The sequence below is a fragment of the Epinephelus moara genome, chromosome 20 (genome assembly GCF_006386435.1).
Source record: "Epinephelus moara isolate mb chromosome 20, YSFRI_EMoa_1.0, whole genome shotgun sequence".
Classification (NCBI taxonomy): domain Eukaryota; kingdom Metazoa; phylum Chordata; class Actinopteri; order Perciformes; family Serranidae; genus Epinephelus; species Epinephelus moara.
Genome location: NC_065525.1, coordinates 11,452,584 through 11,479,091, shown reverse-complemented (window position 1 = coordinate 11,479,091; position 26,508 = coordinate 11,452,584). Strand labels below are relative to the sequence as shown.

Here is a 26,508-nt window from a genome sequence, read left to right as displayed (position 1 = left end):
TTCCTGCGATCCCGAGACTTTCACCGTGCCACCACATTTGCCATGTGTGCATCCTGTGAGTACTCACCTGCTGGCTTTTCAATCTTCTGCCTGGCCTAAACCTACCCTCTGCCCGTCCCCTACTGGTTCATCTGCTTTGACCTGATCTTTGGCCTCCAAAACTAGGTCTCCTGCCTGCTCTTACACGGTACTGTTGCTTGTTATTGAACTGAACTATGTGTGTTACCTGATCTGCCCTGTACTTGCTGAGCTGTGACATTAAACGTCATTACCAACTGTTCCTGTGTGCTGTGATTGCGTCCTAATACAACACATTACAGTTACAGCCTTTGGGTGTTTTTTAATATCATATAAGCATCAACACAAATCAACAGTTTTACCGTTGGTTAACATTTCAAGGAGAGAAAAAGAAAAAGCAAAGCCACTGCAGCCAACTCACCGGTTGCTTTTCATTTATCCTTTCAGGTAGGTAAATAATCCCATAAGCATTCTTACATGTTATCAGTGGTGTAGTTGGTCTATCTATATATTTTTGTGTTTAGATGCTGCTTCGTAAGATTACTGGAGTAAATGACAGCGTTACTGCAAAGTTAGACTGTCATTTATGCTAATGTAGCTCCCCAGAGATTTAAGTTTTTATTTTTCTAACTGTGACAATATAACTTGGAATAGCACAATGGTTAAAGTCCTAAGACTGCAGGTAGTTATAAGTAGTTTTCTTCAAAACTGCAGAATTGTAATTTTATGGCTTATCATTATCAGAAAATTTAACTCAAAATGCACAAGCTATCTGAGGCAATATACATCAACAGATATATCAAATGTTAGCTAGTTAACAGTTTATCAAATGACCCTGCCTGTTAAATTTACACGTCATCAACGAGGAAAGGGCGATCCCATTCATCTGTTTGAAGACCAATAACAAGGAAAACAAATGCTCAAATTTAGAAAATTTTTTTTTAAAAAAAATCAGTCAACATCATGTAATGTGTCTTTTTCAATTTTGTGGGTGGATTTTTTCAGTCAAAGGTGAAACAACAGAGATATGATGGGTTGTAGTGTGATTTGCTGTGCCCACTCCATTGACTCCAATAGAAAGGACACCAAAGTTTGGCTCTAATACAAAATTCGAACGCTGTCACTGATGTCATGACCTTTCCTTCTTTTATAGTTTCCTTAACCGAACCACCAGTCAACATGAGAGAGCACAGAACAGAGTAGGACAGAGAGGAGAAAAGCATACTTGAGTGTCGATGAATGTAGGACCTTTACAGAAATCTATTTTCAAACAAACAGGAAGCCCATATAAAAATACCTGGAGAAATAGGAGACACATTTGGATCTCGCCAACTCTCTCACAGCAGAACTGTGGACCATGTGAAGCCAATTTACTGCTGTGTACCAATAAATCTGTCAGGCAGCCTGGCATTGCAGACAAAATTCATCACAACCCCAGCAGGCTAGGATTTGAAAAAAAAAAAAAGGAAATGTAACTTAACAACCAAAGTGTAAACAGGGTATAATTAAAGCAGAAAGCAGGAGCCGTGTGAGAAAGGCAGAGCGATGTAAGTCGCTGTAGAGCAGAGGGGAGAGCTTTAATGAACAGGCTGTGAGGAGAGCAAAGCAGTTTTGACATAAAAGAGAAAAGTATGGAGAAAATGGAGCAGTTTTTGAAGCGGAACGGAGACTCTGTACTGCTAACTAAGGAGGTAAAAGGAGCCCAGTGCATGATGGGTCAGGGCGGCTCACTCCTGTGCATCGTCTGAAACTGTATTTTCCAGCACCAGAAAGAGTCCCTGAGGCTCAACAAAGCAACTGTACAACTGTCAAGCTGAACAAGCATGTGGTTAAAAAGAGAAGCAGAGGAGTAGAATAAAAACTGAAATCTATCTCAAAGTTTCAGCAAAACCTCAGGGGATTTAGATCTTGTGTGTCGACAGCGTAAACATGCACAAAATACCCAAAAAAGTTTAATTTAAACAATAAGCAAGATTGTTTACAAAGTTTCACCAGTGACCTTAGACCTTTCTGCTGCTCTAGTAACTGGAATGTCTCCAACGAATGTGAAGCCATGAATATATCCAGGCTGCATTATTGATTGTCAGAGGATTGTTTGCTGCTGCATGCTTGCATTATACTATATGTAGTGATGTCCTGGAGAAGAGGAGTTTGTAGATATATCGTACTGTTTTTTAGTTCACAAAGGAAAAGAGGGCAAGTTTTGAGGGATGTGGTTAAAAGTTTTCCTTTTTGTACATCTTTTGTTTCAAGATGTTGTAACATGTTGCAGGAGGTTTGAAGCCATTAAAAGGGCTTGGTATTTTTCAACCTGGCAAACAAGCACAGTGCAGCAGGCAGCGAGAAACAAGTTGTAATGTAACCTCTCGTGGCATTTTGCATCGTCAATTTACATCCAGAAATTTCTCTTAGGGGTAGCCAATGGGGCCACTGAAAATCTTGGGACTGGCACACCAAAATCAAAAGTCATAACTCAATTTCCAGAATTCTGCTATGTTGTTGAATAATATAGGCTAGTTGAAAACCATGTCAGTGTAAGAGCTGAGGGACTGCATACTGATATACTTCAGTTTATTTAAGAGTTACCCCTTTAAGTTCCGCAACAATCATGTTTTAATGTGTGATTTATGTTACAGCCTGCTCTCTACATGTTTATCTATACAGTCATTGTTCTTCAAACAGGCTGGTTATCCTTTTCCTCAAAAAGACAAATATACACCTTTAATTTGAAGGAGTACATTGATTGTAAGGAAATAAACATTTGTTGGGAAGAAGCCCTGTTAAGTTTGGGAGAAACTCATGGGTACCCCTAGAACTCATTTTAATTCAGATATCTTCAGATGAGAGTTCAAGGGACCCCTTTGAAAATGGCCATGCCAGTTGTTCCCTCACCAAAATTTCGCCTAGCTCTGGAGACTTATTTAGCCCTCTTCCCGATGAGGAGGGAATGAGTTAGCTTTCACAACAGTTGTCTACGGCAGCAGATAGCACTGTGTTTCTACTGGTCAAAGTGACGGTTGTGACGGAAGTTGTGTCTTTCTGTCAGAACGTCATGAGGTGTCCCAGATGTGGCGTCAGTTGTCATTCATTATGACACACTACAGGAGACGAAACGATGGACTATCGCGTACGACACTCATTGTCTTTCACGATCCGAGCCGACACCATACAACGTTGTGTCGGGCTATAATTAACAACACACAAAAAGGGAGCGTGACTTCATTCTCTGCTCAGGACGCATTACCCAACTATGGGTGATACGGTGGTTAGCATTGTTGCGTCACACCAAGAGGGTTCCTGGTTCGAACCCCAGGGTGGGGGTGCCATTCTGTGTGGAGTTTCTCCCAGTGTCAGTGTGGGTTTTCTCTGGGTTCTGTGGCTTCCTTTCAAAGACATGCAGGTTAGGTTAATTGGTGACTCTCAATTGGTGTGAATGTGAGCGTGAATGGCTGTCTGTCTCTATGTGTTGACCCTAGAATAGTCTGGTGATCTGTCCGGGTTGCACCCTGCTTCTCACCCAACCCTCTCACCGCCTCTTTCAGCTGGGATAGGCTCCAGCCTGGCCCCCAAAAGGATAAGTGTTTTTTTGCGTCTATATTAATGTTCGGACTGTCAAAATCACGAACCTATAAAAATTCCATAACTTTTTATTCACACAGTGCCTTTGCAAAAGCTTCACATAAAATCCAATTCATTTTCAATGAATTTTAGAATTCAGTGTATGTCTGAAATAACCCCCGAGTCAAGCAATAGTCCATTTTTACAGGCAAAACTTTTTTTATGCAACCTTGAGTCTCTGTTTGTTTTTATGAGCCAGAATTAAAGAACCTTCCACTGGTGAGGTGAAGCCGGGGCTCTCAAACTATTTTATTACTGTATGTCTCTGATATTGCTGTCCGGATTCAATAAAGCTAGATTGAATTTCCCCCCAGTGACAGATCCCTGCTCCGAAAGCAGACACTACTTAATCTAACAGACTCCGGCTCTCCATTTTACCTTTACCAGAGTTGAAAATTGAAATCTAAAAATAAAACAAACTGCACTGTGTGATGTTGTGAGGACGCAGAGAACCACTAAAAGCCACTAAGAGGTATTTTGGCGTGTCCATTGACCCGTGCTAGGTATTCTGAATCATCGTCTGCTGTTTTTCAGAGCTGAATAAGACAGAACTGCCAGTCACAGCTTGGAGATGTGCACTTTGTAAATCCTGACTTACACTTTTCAAGAATTTGACTTGAAAGCCTCTTTAACAAGCAAAAATAATCTCTGCTTCAAGTGCAGTAACTTTTGGGCAAGTGTAAACTCCAATACCCAGATATCCTGTTAGGTGATGTCAGTCAGTTGTTGCATCCAGAATGTTCATGTTCTGCAACATAGCTGGTCTATGATGCTACATTGATATCATAAGGACATTACTTTATTTATCATTTTCTGATTCATAAAACTGTATCTGTGCTGCCGTAAAGCTAAAACAATGTATATCAAAGGGGACCATACAGGTTTATCTGGATTAGTTCTCCCTGCTGTTCAGTGGACAGATTGGACTTGTCACTTTGTGTGGGTGGAGAAGATTTCCCACCAGTGACCATACCCAGTACACAGAGCAACACTGTGGGCTGTCAGAGAGGCAGGGATGGTTCCCAACTTGGTAAATTTTCCTGATAATGGCTTGTTAAACCTCTTCTTTTTGTTTTTTCTCTCACTCAGGGGCAGCAAAAACATATTTCAACCAAGTTAAACTTGTCATGTGTCTGTCAACCTGGTGAATGGAATTCTTGTATTCACTCTTATTTTAGTAGCTTTGTGTTGGTATCTGGCAAATCCTGAGGGAACTATCTGAGTTCTTAGCCACTAAATGCTCTACATTTTCATCAGCTAGGCGCTAACTGTGTGTCTGCTGTTTGGTGCAGAGCAGGTAGTGTAGCTTATAGTGGAATTTTAAAGCACTTTCCTCTCGAAATAGCTGCTTGTGTCAGAAAACAACACTGGTAAGAATGAATAAAAACATAAAGTTGAAGGTCGTAAAACCAAAACAATGAGCTGAAAGATGCCTAAATGGGCTGTAGATTTGAGAGGAGCTGCAGAGTCTTGATAATAATCAATGAATTCGTCATTACAAGTGAACCAATTGACATACACAGACATTTTCACTTTAGTCATTCTTGATATAGAAATAAGGTTATAGCAGCTTTAAAGGGTAACAACTATTCCAGTATTAAGCGAGACTGCTGCAGCTGTCAGCAGTGAAACAGGCTGCAATGTAACATTAATAGACAATTGTGCAGCGTCAATTTCAAGGCTCAGATGGTTATTCAAAGTGTGTGACAACATTATGGAAGGAACCCTGCTGTAGCTACTGTGATGTCACCCCTTGGTTTGTGGACTCCCATTTTGAAGGTTTGAGTTTAGCATTTTGGCCGTCGCCTTTTTTGTTTTTAGCCAAAAGTGAACATATTTGGGTGAGAGGCTGGTGCTGTCAAGGAGCAAGGAGTGGATCTGAGTGAGAAACCAAGGACACTATCTGCCAACAGCCTGTCACTCAAAGCAGCTTACCCTTAATTAGCGTAAATTTAGGCTTTAATAAAATGTAAACTGGTGAGCTGGATAAAAACACACCCCTGTACAGTTGTCACTAAGATGTAAATTAGCTTTAAAAACCAAAACCATTTTTGTATCAGGCTGTAAACATGTTTATTTCTGCTTTAAAGTTGGGCATTTTAACATGGGGGTCTAAAGGGACTGACTGGCTTCTGGAGCCAGCCTCAAGTGAAAGAGCTGCAGTCTTTGGCTCGTCCATGTTGGCTTCATTCTTCAGCTCAGGAGGTTGCGACTAGGTACAAATTATATTTTAGTATCAGCATTGCTATGTTTTTTGGCCACTTAGGGACAGCACAACAGGCTGTAAACCCAGGTTTGCCAACTCTGGGTACCTAGCTGGAGTGAGATTTCAACTGCATCGGTTCAATCACATGCATGCACACTACATCACATGCATATATTTGAAATCAATTCAACATCAGGGTCTAAAACAGCAGCCCTTTAGCTTAAACAAGGCAGGAGCAGGGGATTTTTCTTAATAAACAAGCTATTTTTGGTGCTTTTTTATGCATTCTGGCATTTTATTTACATTCAAAGTGAAAGTCTTAGTAATTGAAAACTTGAAATGTATACCTCAAAAATTGTTGTTAGTTTCCAGAATTATTGTGAATGGTGATGTTAGAAAAAAGGCCTAGAGTAGCTGTTTTATTGTAGTTAGTACTTCAACTCCTCTACATTTCAGAGGTAAATATTGTACTTTTTACTTCACTAGTCTACATTTATTTGACAACTTAAGTTACTTGTTTCTGTGAAGATTCAGATTACCAAACTACACCAACAGCCAACTGACTTGCTGCGCAGGAGAAAGCATACATCTACGCATGGACGAGAGGCTCCTGACAGCGCAAGATGTAAACATTAATGCCGTCTTCCTTAGCTGAACGGTAACATTTGCTCGCTCAGTGGTGCTAGGTGAGCTAGCAATAGATGCACATGTCCGTCTTCACAATGATACAGTTAGCAGGTGTAGTTTGGTAGAAAGAAAATAGTTCCTACATGAAACTGCTCAGAAACAAGGTCTGTGGATCATCTTGAGTAACTTAGTCATGATCTCTGGAAAGAGACATTGCTGTTGAGTTCAATGTATTTTTATGAGCTTTGAGCACCACAAGCCGAGTGCCATCTAGTTCCATTATATTGGAGAGAAGGCAGACATCTCTACGGTCGATATCTCCAACACTCAACAACTCACATCAAAACAATCTAGAGAAGAAAGAGAAAAAAACATGTATTTTTGATTTTGGGGTGAACTGTCCCTTTAACTCAAGTACACCCTCAAAACAGAACACATCACACACTTGTGTCGTCACTGAAGTGAACCCTCAGACACTCACTCACTCACTCACTCAGACACACACACGCTTATGCAAAAGCCTCATCATAGTGGATTGTTCTGGCACTTTGACTGATGACTGTTTGAACACTGCGTGTGCCTCTGTGTGTGTGTGCGTGTGTGTGTGTGTGAGTCTGTATACAGAATTTGTGGTTGTGTGTGAAGCAGTATTGATTTTCCAGTAAAAGCACATGCCAAAACTGCTGCAGGATGCACCATGTGACTGTGCACAAACCAATACGTGAGCCGAGTGAATGTGATTGGCCCTGAGCTTCGGATGTGTGTTTGCCCTTACTTTGTCCCCTGTGGTGGCACACTTATGTGTGTGTGTATGTGTATTAGTGTGTGTGTTTTATTAAGACACATATGGTGTGAGTACAGAGTGCCATTTCATTACTGACCGTAGAGATCACAGAAATTAATCTGATTAAGCGTAGTCATCATTATCCTTAACCTGACTCATACCGAATCAGTCACTGCCTCCACCCAGTGCTGATGCTGAGATGATGAGGATGGCGATGTTGATGAAAATGAAGCCTCTGCGGCATTTTAAACAACAGTAAAGAGAATAAAGTCTACACTAATTAGTCTTTGCACGTTATGTAACCGTCTGAAGCACGAAATCACGCACACACAGAGAGGAGTACATCTTCACTGACAGTTTGTGCCAGATAAGACAGCATCACAGACTTATAAAGTCTCTTTAAAAAAAGCGATTCTACTGCAAAACTTAGCAACAGCACTTCAATCCTAAAGTATAAAAAACACAAACCACAGATACTGTTCTCCACTGTTCTCACCTTTCATCTTAAGGCTCTCAGTGCTTAAACTCGGGCTGTGGTTTCATAATGCCTCTGCAGTTTCCCAGTGAATTTTACACAGCCCTCTGAAGATACAGATACACTGGGTTTTTCAACATTCTCACAAACCCAGAATCTAATCTGGGTTGTTGAGTGCAGGGGTAGTTTACAGCCTCCTAACACCTAAACTGGGTCTTGAACAGCATGTCTGATTATTCACAGTTATGAATATTTTATGTAGATTTTTTTTTTTCTTGGGGCTTGTAAATAGACAGTGAGTGTGTGGTGAGGTCAGAACCGTGCGGGCTGACTTTCATTTACCCAGGGGGAATAATTACCTTCCTCATCGAATGCAATTGTTCAGTTTACACAGCAATGCAACTTCGGTCCACCAGACAGACGTAATGAGGAAAACAAGCTGCCATTTGGAAATGGATTCACTTAATTGCAGCTGATTGTCGTGACTTTGAGTTTAACCACAAATGAAATGGCTTGAAATGTATTATGCTTTTTTAAATAATTCAACTGTCATTTAAAATATAATTTATGAATATTACTGTTTATCTGCCGTCCAAATATTCTGTATTTGTAAAGCAGTTGGATTTAGCTGCTATTTACATGCACAGAGTGTGCAGGATAATAGCCAAAATCCTGGCCGAGGTCAAATACAGGATTAGCTGTTTATACGCATCTTCATGTTCCCATTACAGAGGGGCAAAGAGAATATTTCAAACATCACCATGGAAACAGAAGAGACATATTACATTAAACATGAGTTTATCTAGTGAAAAAAAAGTCATTTTAGTCTTGTATCACCGTACTGCAGCTGTTATATCATCATACTCGGATGGGTCTCCTGAGCTTCTGTTTCATATTTGGTGGTAAATTCTGGCGTTGTCATTTAGCAAGTTGAAACAGTGAAGCACCACTGCAGAGAGGAGTGTGCCCTTTATCAGAAACTGAAGCAGAAACTGAGGGTGTGGAGGTCAGGGTGTGTGGGCGAGTAGCACATTCAACTTTCATGCAGACCACAGTTCACAACCCATCCAAATCCAACTTACTTTTTAAAACCATAATTGCCACAAATCTCTCCCAAAGACCCACCATATCTTTGAGTTGGCTGTAACCTTTAAAGGGATAGTGCACCCAAAAATGAAAATTCAGCCATTATCTACTTACCCATATGCCCAGGGAGGCTCAGGTGAAGTTTTAGAGTCCTCACATCCCTTACAGAGACGTCCAAAAACGTCCAAAAACACATAATTGAAACCACAAAATATCTCCATACTGCTTGTCTGTAGTGATCCAAGTGTCTTGAAGCCCCGACATAAAAAGTTGTTCGGAAAAATGTCATTTGAACTCTGTTTTTAGCCTCATTGTAAAAAATGTCATTTGAACTCTGTTTTTAGCCTCATTGTAGCCTGTAGCTCTAACGCGGTGCCCATGTCTCACAGTCTTGCGCAAGCGCACACACGTGAGCGCAGTGTTTTTGGACGTTTGAATCTGGGGCACCTTAAGCCTGCATTAGGTGGAGTTGTGTTGCTACCCCCTCTCCCCTTGGATCTCCGCAAGTGTTGTGAGGACTCTAAAACTTCACCTGAGCCTCCCTTGGCATATGGGTGGGTAGATAATGGCTGAATTTCCATTTTTGGGTGCACTATTCCTTTAAAGGGATAGTTCAGATCTTTTGAAGTGGGGTTGAATAGGTACTTTTCCATTTTAGATGTTAGTTGGCACGCCCCCAGTTTGGAGAAGCAGTCAGGGGTACCGCAGAGGAGGCTAAGCAGGAGGGTATTTTGGCCACCTAAAAAGGCCAATGTAAAAAAAATCAATATTATTTTAGGTGTACGCATATTTAGAAAATTTTTACTGCTTTACTGCTGCCATGAGACAGCCCATTCTGATGGGGAAGCAATTAACAACTTCTGTTCCCCACCTATGTTCTTTAAAGCCACCAGACTCCACTGAGAAAAGAGTGGTTTTAGCTTGCTGAATACGGGGGCTACTGGTCTACTGCTGCCTCAATCAGTTAGCTTGTTTGTGGTAATGTGACTTTTACTAACACTTTTCAATACAAACGTCACGCAATAACACAAACAAACTAACTGATTGAGGCAGCAGTACACCAGCAGCTCCTGTGTTCAGCAATGTTAGCCATGGATAGGTACCCCATACAACCCCACATCAAAAGATCCAAACTATGCCTTTAACTGCACCAAGGTTCAGCGTTAATGTTTTTTTCACTTGCCCAGTTAGGCGAAGTGGTCAGAAATCTACTTGCCCAAAGTCAATTTTTATTGGCCTCTACACAGATTGTTTTATCTATTAATGGTTATCAAATAACAACTTTGAAAAGCTGCCCAGTTTTAGCCAGCTTGCTGTCAAACTTGTGGCAAACTGCACAATAGTTGCAGTTTCACCCACAACCTCTAACGCCACCCAAATAAACTCCTGTTCCCAGGGTAATTGAAATGCTCGCCGACACTTTGTCTTTACCCGCTGCTATTTTCTCACACATGCCCAAACAGACCTGCGACTCCCAACAGAGATAAGAGGAAAGCAAGATGGCTCACTCCTTAGCTACTTCCATCATCAGCTCTTTAAAAAAAATTACGTGTTTAATTCTTTTTTACCACTTGCCAGATTGGGTAAGTGAGTTGCTGGATTTACTAGTCCTGTGTGGCATTTTACTAGCCCTGGGGTAATCAGGCTGCTAGCACCTGACAGACTTTTTTTCGCCATAAATGTAATCTATGGCACAAATATAGCAGTGTTTGCCTCTCCCTCATTCCTAGCACAAAGGAGCTCTTAAGCAAGACCCTTAACTCACAAGACCCAAGTCATGTTTCTGTAAAGCCACATTTCCTCTGTTTCTGAGGCATCTGACTAGACTGCTTAGAAAAAAAGAGAAAATGCAGCTGTTATACACACAACTGTGACTTCAAGGACACATGACACATCTGACACACGAAGGGAAAGATACTTGGACTGACGGGTGCACACACACACGCACAGAGCAGTAAGTGAGTGATGGAGTGAAGGAGGGAGGTGAGCAGCTGCAGTGATACATGGTGAGTCGGAGGAGAGGAGGCCAAGCAGCTATAAATCCTTCTCTCTCCCAGTCAACCCTTAAGAAGCAAAGGCTGATTAAATTTTCATTCTGTCTCTCGCTTTCTTTCTCTCTCCCCCTTCTTCCTTTTTCTGACGCTACAGACGAAATAAATCCCTGCCGCCTGCCTGTTGGCCTGTTTGGAGGCTGAAACGACCTGCTGTGGATGCAAGGGACTCTTTAACATCTAGCGGAAAAAAAAGCCTCCATCCTACAAGTTTCATCTGAACAAATTGATTTCTCTCTCAGTCATCACAAGCTGGATTGCATTTTCCGTGTGCTGGATTTTCTAAAGCAGCTGATTTTGAATTGAATAGCAGAACGACTTGAGAGTAGGCCCGGGTGAATGATGCAAACACACCTTAGAAAGGACGGCGGAGTGAATCCTGATGCAAAAACACGGAGGCTTTTTGAAGGCGCGTGCCACAGTCTGTCTGATTGTTTTAAAAGCCTGACAGGAACAGCAGGGCGTTCAGACAAAAGCAATGCACCATGTTTTAATTTCATTGTATTGTAGTGACAGAAGAGAAGAAATGAGAGGAAAAATCTTCTCATTTGAGGCAGGAGTACTGAAAAATCAGTCAAGGAGCCTTTTACAGAAATTTTTTTTTTAGGCGATATGGCCTAAAAATAATATCGCAATATTTTTAGGTTGTATCGCGATACACGATACACATATCAGTATTTTAAAATCTCCTCTAAACTGTTGAATACTAAAATACAAAACTATTAATAAACTACGGTTACAATAAAGTTAAAGTAATTACTGTTATATGTCAAGTTAAATAAAGCACTGTTATAATAAGGTAAAATAAAGTACAGTTATTATCATCTCCTCTTGTGCCAGAAGACTTGCAGTTTTTGCTGTGAACCTGACGCTTCCGGTCAACAGTCAGCTGTTAGTGGAACATTAAACAGTTACAGCAGCCCTGTTAAACATGAGGATTTACACAGTGTGAGCAGTAAATGAACAAACAGCTCTCCAGCTCATATATAAATAGTATTTGTTAGTCACACAGGTCCCTGGTTGCAAAATTCAACTAAACAGTCGAAATCAAGAGTCCTGCAGATACCAAAACACACACCTCGCCTGCTCACACTGTCGTTAAACTTGTTAAAAGTTAAACTGTTACCGCAACGCCATTACACATGAGGATTTATTCACTGTGAGCTGTAAAGTAACAGCTGTCCAGGTCATATATTAATAATATTTGCAAGTCGCCCAAGACTAAATGGATGCAGTATGTGTGATGTATCATGTTTGTGAGAGGGAGAGAGCCATAGGAGAGAGCAATAGCACCAAACGCCAAAGCAAGTTCAATGCCGGTAACTCAAAAACTATGACTTGACAATTTATACTCGATGTTCGATGTTTAGTAATTTCATACACCCTACGTGGAACAAGCTATGGTACATTCAATTTAATCGATATAACTTGGGCCACACTGTATGAAAAACAAAACCCAGACACTTTCCTCACTTTCCCTCTGTTGTATATGACTATACCTTTGTTGTTACAGAGCTGATTATGAAGATAAGGCTACTGATGGCAACAATGATGGCACTATCATCGAGTGAGTGCGCCGCCTTTTGTTAAATTCTCTTCACAAGCCCAATTGAGTCAGGATGTCAGCTTCTTTCACTCTCTTGTTCCTGTTTTTTTTTTTTCTCACGCTGTCAGTCTGTTCCACGTGTGACATTTCCTGTCTCGTCACTTCATATTTAGCCGATCAGGAAATGAAACTTGTTTGTGCTTGTCTGACTCCTGCTGTCTCTCAGCACCGTCATTCCAGCTCCGCGCGTCAACCTCGACTCCTCCAGAGGGAAATTTCCAATTCCAGGGTTGACACTTCATCACCAGGGAGAGTGTGTACCCTCCATCAGGGGGGAGTTCTATCATTTGTTGTCTGCACAGGGGGCCTCACCACCTCCTTGTGAAAATCATTTCATGATGGGGTCAGGCCAAAACCTTTTTTTGTCAATTCAATCACGTAACTAGACAGAACTCCTAAAAGCACAAACGTCCATCGGCTCCGAACGATTCTCTTAACGTGCTGTTATGAAATTGATTTTCTGACCTTGAAGAGTTACCAATAGTGTCCAATTTCCATCAGTTCCATTTCAGCTAGACATAACTGACATTTCCCATTTGGATCATCAGCTAAATTTACTCAATTCTTCCTTCTGTCCATCAAGTTTGTACATGTTTTCAAGGTGCTGCTGACAGACTGGATCAAACAAACAAGGTTGAGAAAGTAAAAGCGTGAAGAAATAAGACATAAAAGTTTGTGACTGCACACTCAGCCCATCAAAGTGTATTTTAACAGATCTTTTATTAACTGGTTGTCGCAGCTGGTAAAAATAAAAGATACAAATATATGGTTCTTTAAAAGCAACGTAGCTGCAATATTGGTGATTTTTAACAGAATCAAATTGTTGTTTCTTATCTTAGACCATAAAAAAACCTATTACATCATTTCAAAAGATGTACTATCTTAAAGGCTTGATTTATTATTTACACCTGTGCTTTTACTGTCTGTGGCATGACAAAACGTCTTCATTGACAAATGCCTACAAGTATGATAAATGAGCATTTTATTCCACCCAAGAAACAAAGAGGAAGAATGACAGAGATGTCAGCCTGTACACACTTCAGAGTTCTATAACAGTGCATTTTATTTACTGTGCACCACCTTATTTGAGCCTTATTTAAGAGTGAAATTTACACGCTATGGAAAATTCCTATGACGGAACAAAAGCACATACAATACATTCTGCTAACAAACCTACAAAGCCACACAGTGCGTTTTATAGATGAAAAAATTGGGACACTACATCTGTTAAGGCCCGAACATACTCGGGCGGAACATATGCGGAACGGACTCCGCGGAGGTCCTGCTCGGCATGTATTTTTCACATCGCGGGGATTTTTCACGGACATTTTTACAGGAAACTACAACGCGGAAGTGCGCTCGACTATGAAAGCCCGAATGACTGCGGACATTCCTCGCAGAGTCCGTTCCACATACATTCCGCCCGAGTATGTTCGGGCCTTTAGTGATGACACAAAAGACAGTAATCTGAATTTACAGCTCACTGTGGCATTGTTATTATTATCTCTGTGAACCTTCTCTTTAGCACATGAGCTACCTACAAGGATTGGGTATGTCAACGCTCTGCAAATTAACCCTTGACTACCAGAGCTACTAGATAAGTAAGTGAGGAATTATATTTCTCATGTGTGTAATTGGGGTGAATCGACCCGTTGAGGAATATCTATTTTCTTCTTTTCCCTTATTACACGCAATGCAGAGGCTCATTGGTCATCTCACAGAGTGATTAAAATGCAGCACCTTTCTTGCATTACACACCATCTGGAGGGAGGCATGAAGCATGCACACACAGATGTCACCAGTTTACTGTGGGAAGCTAAATACCTGCACACTTCATGTACTGCATGTACAACTCCATGCTGTGAATTTTCTATGGATACATTACAACGTATGCACTTTACAAACCGCATTGCATTACACTACACAGACTCCATATTGTGTGCTGTGTGCACACATGAATGAGTTCTGAATATGAGAAGCGTTCTCATGTAAAAACACTTTTGTACATCAAAGTGCTTCTCACATGAGACAGTCGGGAAAAATTTAACCTTTCTAAAACACACCGGCGAGGAAACATGCAACCTCTCACAGCCCCCACAGATTAGAAAAATACAAAGCGTGGCTAATTGGGATTATAAAAATCAATTTATCCAAGAGAGCTTCTGCCTACCCATATGATTTGTAACAGGGCCCTGCCATGCATAATGTATTTAATGTACAAGCTGGGGAAATTTACAATCTGCATATGAAACCACTCTCCCCCTCCCTGACTTCGAGTCTCTCTCGATATTCCCCACTCAAATGTACACACACACACACACACACACACACACACTCACACATACTCCAGAAATAGATTGTTAACTCCAGAGTGCAGCAGAAAGGAGCTGCTTGTGTTTCATGCCATTATGTGTGTGATAGACGGTAAAAGACTGAGGTGCATAACAGCTCAGATAATGTCAGAGATGTTTAGCCCGGTTAGCTCTGTCACGGTCGCAGGAGTAACGTGAGCCAGAGCAGTAACTGAAACCAAGTCAATCATATCACTGGAGTTCGTTTTCCTTGTACAATAAAGCTGCTTCTCTGTGTTTCTGCCTGGCAACAGTGAAAGGAATGACAGCACTGCCAGTGGAGACGTTCAACTTGAAAGCAGGCACCATTGCACAGTCTACCTGCAGCGAACAAGAGTCTCTGAGGTGCAGATGCGTCATAAACAGCAAATATTGCAAAGAGGTCGGACAACACTGAGAGGAAATGGAGTCATTTGGCAAAAACGATGAGCATGTTAGTATGAAACGTCTCCTTCTTGCAGCACATTACGCAATCATTAACGGGGAATATTCAATTAGGTTTCAACTGCCTTCCAATGTCACAATATTCTCATGGTCGTGGTGTAAATCTGTGTAGTAGCCAAACTTCCATCCAGTTTTTGTTTTTTTCCCTTGTCAGTGTGAAAAGCTCCGGCGGTGCATAATCAGAGAGGCACAAAGAAGTACAGAGCGGAGCGCAGGCGAGCAGAGCGATGCAAAACGAGCCACTGCTGCTTTAATGCCGAGAACATGTGCGGGGATGATGCAGCGCTCGCCCCCCATCCTGCCTCTGGGACCACATGCAGGATCTTTGGCCTTGGATCAATTCCCACCTCTTAGATGTACTGCTACACCTCTGATCATCTGAGCTCTTCAGATAAAGGAAAAATATGGGGCAGTACGGTGACGCAAAGAAAGACAGCTGAGGTCTGAGCATGAGCAGCTGGCATAAATTAAAGCTGCAACATGAAACTTTTATCCTTGAGGCAGCAACAGTATTGATGGTGCTGTTCTCCTCCCTCTCTAGTCAGGTTTCTGCTCCAACTCCTGTCACTCATCTTGATGAAATGTCTGCCAACTTCCAGTGTGAAGCTGAAGCAACCACCAACTGTGAAGCCTCCGTGGGTGCTGCAGCCAAGAAAAGTCAAACCCATGCCAATATGGAAATTTACATTAGGTGATAATGGAATGACTTATAATGCATACTATACCAGCCCTGGGAAATAAATCGACTGTAAGGTGTCTATTATCCCTGGTTCAGACTGCAAATTAGTTTGGTCTGTTTCAATGGTCACTGTGCCAGATTAGACGATTATAGAGTCAAAAATTCTTGCCATGACTCGGCCAACAGACATGACACACTACACGGTGGCCCCCGACCAATCATGGTTTGCTGTGTTTCATATGATGTCATCGGGAAGGAGGGACTAGGGACTGACTTCTGGCAAACAAACAATGGCAGTGTATGATACTGGCTGTCTTGTCTTTGCTATAGCCTAAAAAATGAAATAATGACTCTTGACCCATTCTTGGGTCGGACGAAGAGGACAATAAGGGCTGTCAATACCTCAAAGAGGTTTTTTTTTAGCCAGTACAAAAACCTAAATGTAGCTAGCTAGCCACATTCATAAAGCAGACTGTGAAAGCCAGTATGCTAATGTTAGCTATATCATTCTGTGCTCCTGTTGGTCAACATCATGGACGTTATGAAATACACTGTAGAAGGCAGAAAAAAATTGGACATGCTTTCGTTTTTGTCAGGATGCAGTTTGGCATCCACTATGACACACTATACAGGGTAAAATGATCAACTGTTGCGCCCGAAGTCCACAGGGCCTTTTACACTGTCCATCTCGAGAACACAAATGGTCAAAGGCAGCGGAGCCTTACTTACAGTTCTCTCTCTCTCTAACACTGAGCAAAACACAGCTACTACTCCTACAGAGGAATTGAGCTAAATCATGTTGCAATCAAGTTGCTGTAGTGTCCCGTATTGTTCGAAACAACAAATTAATACATCCTTCCACAACTTTCCATCAGTTGAGAGACTGCGAGCTCGCTGCGTTACAATCCAATCGAGGGGGCCATGTTTAAAATTCTTCCTGGGAGCACCTGTTTGCAGTCTTTATTTAAAAAAGCAGTATATCCATTCAACCCTGAAAGGCTTAAAGCATCTTAAAAGAGGGCTGATCCATCAAGGATTGTCTGGAACGACTGTGGAAGAGTGACTTGCTAACTTGGTGTTGATGTCGGGGCTGGGTGTCAGGAGGATGTTACCTCGGCAGGTGCAGCTACCACCCCTTGACCAGAACTTGACTATTCTTTACCATCTCCATCCTGTAAGTTTATGTGTCTTCCAGTGAGACACTTTGAACCTAATCTGGTCAGTAATTTAATCACTATTCTAAATCACTGCTCATGGTAGCCTAGGTAGTTAGAGTGGACTGTAAGTATGAGGATGCTTTACACTAAGTGGTTAGACTACCTAAACTGTTACACTGAGGTTCAACCAGTCACTTTGCCAGCCTACCTTAAAAGGGTAAGGCTTGCAATAGTCTACAATTTAACACCGTCCACAATTTTTTAGCAAACAATACTAAGTCGAGCATTTTGGGGGACAATTCTACACAACAGAGTAATACACTTTTGGTGTTCTTGTGAGTATTTGTGGCAGCAGGCCAGTGTATGTTGGATTGACTCTAGATAAACTACAATGTGTGTGTTGCTAATGAAGGATCGTGTCATCCAGTGCAACAGTGTGGCTCACTGAAGAGATTTTAATAGTTTTTTGGACAACAATGGAGCTGTATGGCACAGAAGAAGAAGATCTATCAGACTTTGATATTCACACAGTACTACAGTTGGGAGTGAGATCAGTCCACTGTTGGTTTTGGTCTTTTCATGGAATCTGTTAATAGTAATAAAAATACAGACTATGACCAGCCTTATTCTTAACATCAGAATGCCTTGAATTTAATAAAGGATGATGACCTTTAGAGTTTTTTTTGTTGTTTGTTGTCTTTAGTAGTTATGTGACTATCTTGTTGCACATTATTGCATACATTATTGATGATGAATGTTACCTGTATCAGGAACTGAAAAACACCACCTGGCTTTTACCAAACTTGGTGCAGCACTGCACTCTATTTTCCGATGTTTGGTGACATAACCTTCTTAATACGTCTAAGGAGACGCGCTTTGACACAAAATAAATTCAGCAGAAGTGAACCGTGGCTTCAGGAACCTTTTGGATTGAATATGGGAAATGTTATTTACTGCAGCACTGAAGAGGACACAGCAGAGCGTGCTGCCATTCATTCAATTTGTCAGGCTTTCTAAACCGATGAACAGAGCGATCGTGTGTGAGTGAGAATCCTTATGAAGCCAAGTATCTGACATCAAATAAAGCAGGTTGTAGCACAGCAAACATTCTCATCTGTCAACCATCATCAAAGTTTCCATCACGTCTGACAGCCTCCATGCATTAAACACGAGCTCGACGCTTAAGTGCACCATGAACCTCCTGGAATTCACCACAATTATGAGTCAAATACTAAAAATTGACATATGCAGGAGAATACACGGTAAAGGCATTCTCCTTTCACATTCAATAAAGCTCTGCAGAGAGATAAATATTTATAGATTTTATCCTTTCCATAATCCAATGCAACCCCCAGATTTGGTATGAGTCATTGTGACACAATTTTGTGTCCAAATCAGCTTTAACAGTGTAAAAGCTCTGCATATCCGGGTCTCATCAAGTGCACTGTGTGTGACTGTATGGATATGGAGCAGCAGCATGCATAAAACACCATCTCAATGCCAATCTTTACTTTGAGCTGAAATTGTATCGACCCAGCAATCACGTTTAAATTCAACCTCAGTAAGCGTCTGAAACTGACTGATTTTTCACTAACTCATGCTTTCTTTCTTTCTGGTGTGGGCAGGTAACACAACAGTTGTAACACTGCTTTTCTTCTGAGTAGATGCAAGAAACTTTTCCTGGGTAGACTCTAAACTTTTAATCAGATTGTGAGAGCCCAGAACTGTGATCCTTAGCCACCTCCTCCACTCTCACAAACCACAGGAGACAGAGAGGAGCCAGGCCATACTGCACCTAATCAGCACAGCAATCGCTTTAACTGATGGCAGCAGATAAATGATAATCAGCAAAGGATTTATCAGTGACTCTTAGGAAATGCAAACTCCAAGTTCAGTATTTTCAAGTATTTTATACCTTTGCTTTACTCGTTTACATAGTCTTTGATCAGATAATTCCTGACTTAAATCAGAATTAAGCAAATTTTAGACTGATTTTCTTGCACATCACATAAATCATTTGAGAACATTTGCTTTTTGCTAAATGAAAAGGGGTTAGAAGGAAAACATGTTGATATTCCTCAAAACTAGGTATTAGAGAAATCAATCCAATCACTAGAAAAAATTATAGTATTGTACGTTTCTGCAAAACACAGATTTGTTATATTTGCATGCTATGCTGTAGAAACATTGAAACTTTGTATTTACCCATTGCTATGGTTTACGTGGGGTTAGATTTAGGCACAAAAACCACTTGGTTAGGATAGGATCATGTATTGGCTCAAAATACCCGGTTTTGGGGGCGCAGTCCCAGCAGGAAACGCAGCAATGTTTCTGTGGAAAGACAAGCGCTTTTCATGGCACTATCCCCGCTCATAGGTCACTAAAAACACCCACATTTGGAGCCTAAAAAGACGCTGGAAAAACACTGACAGGCCACTACAAAATACCAGCATTTGGAGCCTAAAAAAAGATGGTAAAACAAAGACAGGTCACTACAAAACACCATTTGGAGCCTAAAAAGCTGATGGAAAGACACAGACAGGTAGCTACAAAACATCCATATTTGGAGCCTAAAACCGCTGAAAAAACACCAATAGGTCACTACAAAACAATCATATTTGGAGCCTAAAAAGCCACCAGAAACACACTGAGAGGTTGCTACAAAACACCCACGTTTGGAGCCTAAGATGCCATTAGAAACACATTGACGGGTCACTACAAACACCCACGTTTGGAGTCTAAAATGCCACTAGAAATACACTGACGGTTTGCTACAAAACACGCATGTTTGGAGCCTAAAAGCCACTACAAATACACTGACAGCCAGGTCACTACAAAACACCTACGTTTGGAGCCTAAAAATCCACTAGAAACACACAGACAGGTGGCTACAAAATACCCACGTTTGGAGGCTAAAAAGCCGCTGGAATCACAGCAATGACTCACTAAAACACACCTTGTTTTGTTGGTCCTGGACAGTGGTCTGCAGCATCTCTTCTAGATAATGCACCATCCAAGATTCCCTCAACCTCCCAATTACAAAGTCAACTTATCTACTATGTCACTTAAAAAAATGCTGAAATGTATGAAATGTGCAAATGTAATGTAGGCTATTGGTGGTGGTAGTTTGCAGAAACTTACAATGCCAACATTTTCTTCTGGTGACTAGGCAGGAAAACATATTGTTTTAGTATCAAAACTCTTTTGTATTGACAATGGTATTGCATATCTGTGAACGATACCAAGCCTGACTTGTTTCCAATATATCAGTCTCACTCTTACTACAGTGATCTTTTTGTTTCATATGTCCTCATAGTATGTATGGTCTTACATTCATATGTTGTTTTTAGCAACTATACTGCTAGAATAATTAGATATGGACAGAAATGCTGCAAGAAATGGCTCCCTTGTTATTCCCTTTTGTTACAGATTGATGGAAAGAAAGATATGAAAGGAAAAGACAAGCTACCATCTTGCCACTCACTCTTGTTAATTTTGAACAAATTTGTTACTAGCTGCAGCCCAATCTTTTAATCTTCCTGCATTCCCCAGAGCCCACTGGACGCCTCTGGTACATCTAAATTACAGCGAGAAATGCTGTCATGCTGCCGGTTTAACTTGAACTGTTTGTAAAAGATGTCAAGTATGGAAAGAGGTTAAAAAAGGGTCAAATACACACATGATGTTTAGTTCTAAGAAAACAACAGCAGTGTGGTGAGTGACTCAGAGATGACCAGAAAGTCTGGTGTTTAGCAGTTGGCAGGGTTTGAGTCCCCCAGAAATCTAGCAGTGCTTCAGAGAGTGTTTTATCTCCACTGGTGTGTCATCTGACGCTGATCATTAGGCAACAGACTCTAACCCGGGACTTACTCAGATGTTATTTCAATCCCTGACTGACAAATAGACACACAGTGAGAAAAATACTAGCTGCAGATCTGTTCCCATGGTAACATGGAACATTAGATCTCAGCACTGTTTCCCAGTGTGAACATTGTTCAGCTCGCCTAAAGCTGTGGTTGGTAACTTTTATAAAAAATAAGTTTTTGTCATATTTGATCAAACTGTCATTATATCCTGACAGTAGTACATGAGACAGATAGTCTGTGAAAAAAAATATGTTCCTCTGCCTCCTAATAGCATGTGCAAGAATCCACCACGCCTGAAGGAAAACAACCAATCAGAGCTGACAAGTCTGTAACGCAGCTGTCAATCACGTCAATCACAGCTCGTAAACTGCAGGCAACTCCGGAGAGATATTTTAGTGTACTGTTTAGCTGTAAAATGAGAGCGTTTGCCACTGGGTGGTTCTTGGTTTTGGCTCGACTGTTTTCAACATGGCAGCCAGGTTACAACTTTCTTATTTCATCCTCAGCATAAATGCTCAATAAGGCCTGGACGTCACCATCAGCCCATCTGCTTTATGCTTTCTTGTGTAACTCCATATTGATGTTTCGAAGTACAACAAACAAACAAAAAAGGTTGATGGCATAATGTGAGTCTTTGCTGCGAATAATCGAATAATCAGAAATGTTCAGCACGCCAACCTCCACCCACAAAGTTCCTGTACTTTCGGAATGTGAGTACTACTCTCCGATCATCTCGTACCTGAACGTTCCTGCGGTCAAAAAGGGCCTATTGACTGAGGATGAAGATCTCTGTAGATCTAGTAAACACCTCCACACACATACTGTATGTGCTGGCAGACAGTAATGCTTACACACACATACATAACTCACACACACCGGCTCTGCATCAGCCTCCAAAACATCCTTTTTTGTTATAAATGGAAATGGGGAATACAAAAATACAGTAGAAATGTTTTCTCTCTAAAAGACCTGAAACAGCTGAATGCTTGAGTAACCAGGTAAGAGAAAGAAAGTCAAATCTCCCCGAGCCATGCTATGGAAAAGCTCGCTCTTAAGTGGCACAGCAGCATGATATAAAAGAGGATATGTTGTGTGTGAGTGGGCGATTTGCTCAGATTTAACTGGAGAGGCTGGGAAGAAAAACTGTCTTTTTCCAAATACTTTGGCAATCTCCTCCATATTCTGTGTCTCTGCTTTCATTCTCAAATCTGGGCCTAACAAAGAGGTATGCATTTAACGTATTATTGCTTATCATAGGGGCGCAGTCTTTCTTCATCACCTTCAAATTAAACCCTGAGTAGTGGTGGCATAAGAGGAGCCGGTATTTCATTATTTTCCAATTTGAGAGTTAATAGGAAAGGTTGGTGAGGTGGTATACTGAGGGAGTCTTCTTCTGATGTTCTGACTCTCGGTGTACAAGTTAGCTAGTCAATCACTTAAATAATTATCCACATATAAAATAGCAGCAAGCCAACAGAGCAGCCGGTGATACCTAACTTGCTTTGCCCAGGGGCCACTTTTGCAAAATGACAGGAGGTGTACGCAGGGGCGTTTCTAGGATTTGTGGACATTTGGGGCTAAGCCTGGATCTCTGTTGAGGGGTCCATGGGATCCTCATCTCGCACTGTTGTTCTTAACTGGTTTGTTAATGCACTCTGGCAACTTATTTACATTCAAAGTAATATCAATTTATCAATTTATTTTCTTTGTGAATTAGGAAATGGTTGATGGGCCACCCGACACCCTAAACTACAGCCTGTGGAACAGATTAGATTAGATAAACCAAGAATCACTGCAGTGTTCATTCAACAATTTAATCTGACCTGTGATATTAATGTAAAACAGAAAAGGACCATTTGTTCTGCCTTTGTCTCTCAATTATGAATTACTTTTTAAATATCAGGGAAATGAGAGGAATGATTTTGAAGGCTTGTTAGTACTGAGTATTCTGTGTGTTTGCACATGGTGTGTTTAGGCAGGATATATTGTTTGTGGCATCAAGTTATTTTTGCCTTAGAAGGTATTTTTTGTCCGCTATAAAAGGCATATTATTTCAGTGGATGAAAGAGTAATCTTCATCAGTTCTTTGATGCTTCTATGAGATCTCAAATATCTCCCAATGTACAGATTTGAAGCTACATTTAATAGTAAAGACACAGATCTTAGAACAACTTATCACTTTCTTGCCACCATATTAAAAACACCCAAGGTCAGATAAAACAGAATCACTGACATGACATGAGGCATATTCACACTGTATTAAAATGTGATGTTGACCTAATGTATGTTAGGGTAAAGAAAGCTTTTTTAGATATTTTTGGGGGCTTTATTGTCTTTATTTGATGGGATAGCCGTGGTGTGGGGTGGAGTGATGTGTTTATTGTGGTTTTTGGTTCACAGCCAAGGTAAATACAGAGTTTTTAAAGCCTGTTTTTGTGTTGTTTTGGTTTTACTGCATCACCATAATTTAGAAAAGCTAAAAGATATTTTATAAAAATGCAGCACTTTGTCTCATACTAAAAACCTCCCACAGTTGCCTGTAAAATATCCTGAGTAAAACTAAGCCATTATTCCTGGAAAGAGACAAGACATTTGACATTTAAGTTTTTCAAATGTCATCTTCAGTTCTGCCAGCACAAACACTGAAATTCCACTCACTGCCAGTGTGAGTTGGCATCGCAAGTCTGAGTGGCCAATATCTCCAAAAATCTGCAAATAAAACTCTAAAATCTACACTTTGAACCACATGGCTAGTTAGTAATAGTGTTAAGTGAAAATGCAGTGTGGGGGAATTGACCTTTTAACTGCCGGTGCCATCTCTGAGCAGCACCTCTGGCCCTGACTGAGCAAGTGGAGTTCAAATAAGTCTCAGGTGCATTTATATCTCAATTTTGTAGACATCTGCTTTATGGAGAGAAAGTTTTTTTCATTTATATGTATGTTAGCTGTATGTATATAAAAGTAAATGTGTTTTTAAAAACTTGGCAAAAATATAAACCAATGCAAACTTGACTTTCATGGCCTCCTCCAAAGTTTAAATCAAAATGACATGCAAATGACAAACAGTGACGCCTCCAGGTTGGCAGTGGTTGAGGTTTATGCAGCAAGAAAGCTCGGTAAAGCACCTTAAAAAAGCATTAATGAAATGCATTCCTTTAATAAAACCTCTCAGTGAATTAATACTTTAAATCCTACAAAATAAAGCTAAAATAATGTCAAAAGGGGAATCAGAAAGATACACCGCTTTTTGTTGTCAATATTATGTTAAAATGATTAAAAACCTGTCTCTCTGGTGATTTACAAGAATGTCTTGTCCTCCGTCAGAGCTGTCGTCAAAGAAATATGACTGAAATATGTAAAAGTCTTTGCTCCTATTTTTGTTTCCCTCGGATGGCTGTGAAGACACGGAGATCATACATTATTTATTTGTGCCGACTATGAAACGTCCCCTATGGATCATGTTCGAGGTTGAAGACCTCGGGGCTCAACGCTCCATGAATGAATAAAAAGTTTCCTCCCTGATGCAAGGAAACAGCCGCGGTGAGCGCGCTGTGGCGGCGCGGCGCAGCGCTGCGGTCCACCGTGCGCTCCGGCTGCGTGTTTTGGGGACGTGACAACGGTTATAGGGCCTGAATGCCATTACATCGATTATTTAAAAACAACATAGTGACATATAGAAATTGCCGCCAGAACAACAAACCCCCCAGAGGTAACCAAAATAACGCCAGACGCATTAACATGACGGCCATGTCTTACGCAACACAGCTGCTGTTTTTAGTGATGATCGCTTACAAACGGTCTGATGAAATCTTCCACACACTGATCTTCTCGTAAACTGGCTCACAAAGAACTGCGTTATTAATGTGATGAATAAAGCCCAATGGAGACTGGACTGTGAGTCAGAGCACCCAGAGACACTCAGTCTGCCTCAGTTGTGGTGTTTGTGGTTTATTTGATTCTAAGGAATTAAAAAAAAAACACTCTTACAGGTTGGGTAATAACACAGCATCAGTGTCTTACCGTCAGCGGCCAAGGAGCTCTGCAGCATCAGCATCAGCACCGCGCCGATGGTCACAAACCACCGGGCCAGCATCCCATCCAGCGCTCGCGTCCTCTTCCCGTTCCTCGGCGAACAGACGGCCACCATCCCCGCATCCAGGATCCATGCCGTCGGAGAAGAAGAGCCGGGGTCTCCTTTACTCTTCACCCCTCCAACCCCGGGGCCACTGCTGCCGCTGCTGGAGAGGAGCGCATGTTTTGGAGCCATTGGTCAACCAATTAATCCTGAATGGAAAACATCTAACGGCGCTGCTGTGGTGAAAGGCATCCGATCAACCTGCCCCCGGTGCGGACAAGCAGGGCTCCGCTCTCCATGAGCCTGCTGGAGGCTGTGGGGATCGATACGAAAACAAAGAGGTTTTTATTTTACCTTTTGCGCGTCTCACTGTCTCTGTTTCTGTGTGTAGCCTACGCGCGCTGTGTGTGGAGTCTGATGTCCCTACTGCGACCGCAAAGCGCTCTCCATCTCTGCTGGCAGCTGCATCAATACACAGATACAGAACCGGAATGCGGCTAATGCGGCCTTCAAAATAAAAGCGTTCAATCTGTCTGGAAGTAGCCTACATTTGGCATGGTGTGATTAAAGGTGCACTGCACTGATTTTGCAGTTAACTCTAGCTGACATAGGTAGCCTTAACTCCTATGAAACCGTTGCATAGTCCTCTGTGGCTCTGGGCAGCTTTAAATCTGAGGAGATGTGATTATGTCAATGGGATTATGTAGGTATTGAGACTAGACATTTGGGGCACGAAGTTTGAAAGACAGAAGTTTTTCCATGACCCAACGCTGGGATTTGAAGCCAATTTAACATAGCAAAACCATGGAATTACACAGAATTCCCGGTCCGTCACGTGATGCCACTGGGCCCCAAAAGCCTTTTCCCATAGACTATATAGAGACATCTGTAAATCGGTGATTGTATTTTTTTGGCCATCACAACCCCTGCAAAATGACTTGTTTCACTATCAGGATTTAATCCTTTCGGTGCCATAACATTCTAAAAGCCTGGAAGAGCTGCACAATTCAATCATTTTATCCCCATTCATGTTAGAGGAGGGTTGAACTGAAAGTTAGCCGCTCAGCCGGCAAGAGTGTCTAGTGCACTTGCTCTATAGGCACAACGATGTGGAAGATCCAGGTAATTTTATACCCAAGAAGCCAAACTTCTTTGGCTTCATGCATGGATGTATAAAGAGAATTGGATGTAGTGTTGGATGTGGGGCCCTGTTTCGTCTTATGAAAGTTGTTCAGTGGCGCATGAAGCCAAAAACGTTCCACTGCCGCATATAAAATTATCCATATGATTAACACTGCTGCCGCATGATTGGGCCCATAGAGCAAGCGCACTAGAGACTTCTGCCGGCCGATCCAGCTACTTCCAGTTTAGCACTCCACTTAGGCTACATGAATAGGGATAAATGATTCAACTGTGCGGCTCCTCTAGGTTTTCAAAATGTTATCAGACTAAATGGATCAAATCC

The 26,508-nt window shown here is 41.4% G+C and overlaps 1 protein-coding gene across 1 annotated transcript in view; it reads right to left on the bottom strand.

Annotated features, from left to right (window-relative positions):
• The window catches only part of kiaa1549la (KIAA1549-like a), a 132,361-nt gene extending 106,934 nt beyond the window's left edge, over positions 1-25,427 (bottom strand). The window contains exon 1 of the mRNA XM_050074267.1: positions 24,989-25,427. Within this exon, the coding sequence (XP_049930224.1) occupies positions 24,989-25,235 (247 nt within the window). The 5' untranslated portion in view covers positions 25,236-25,427. The remainder of the gene's footprint in view (positions 1-24,988) is intronic.
• Between the last annotated feature and the right edge of the window lie 1,081 nt (positions 25,428-26,508).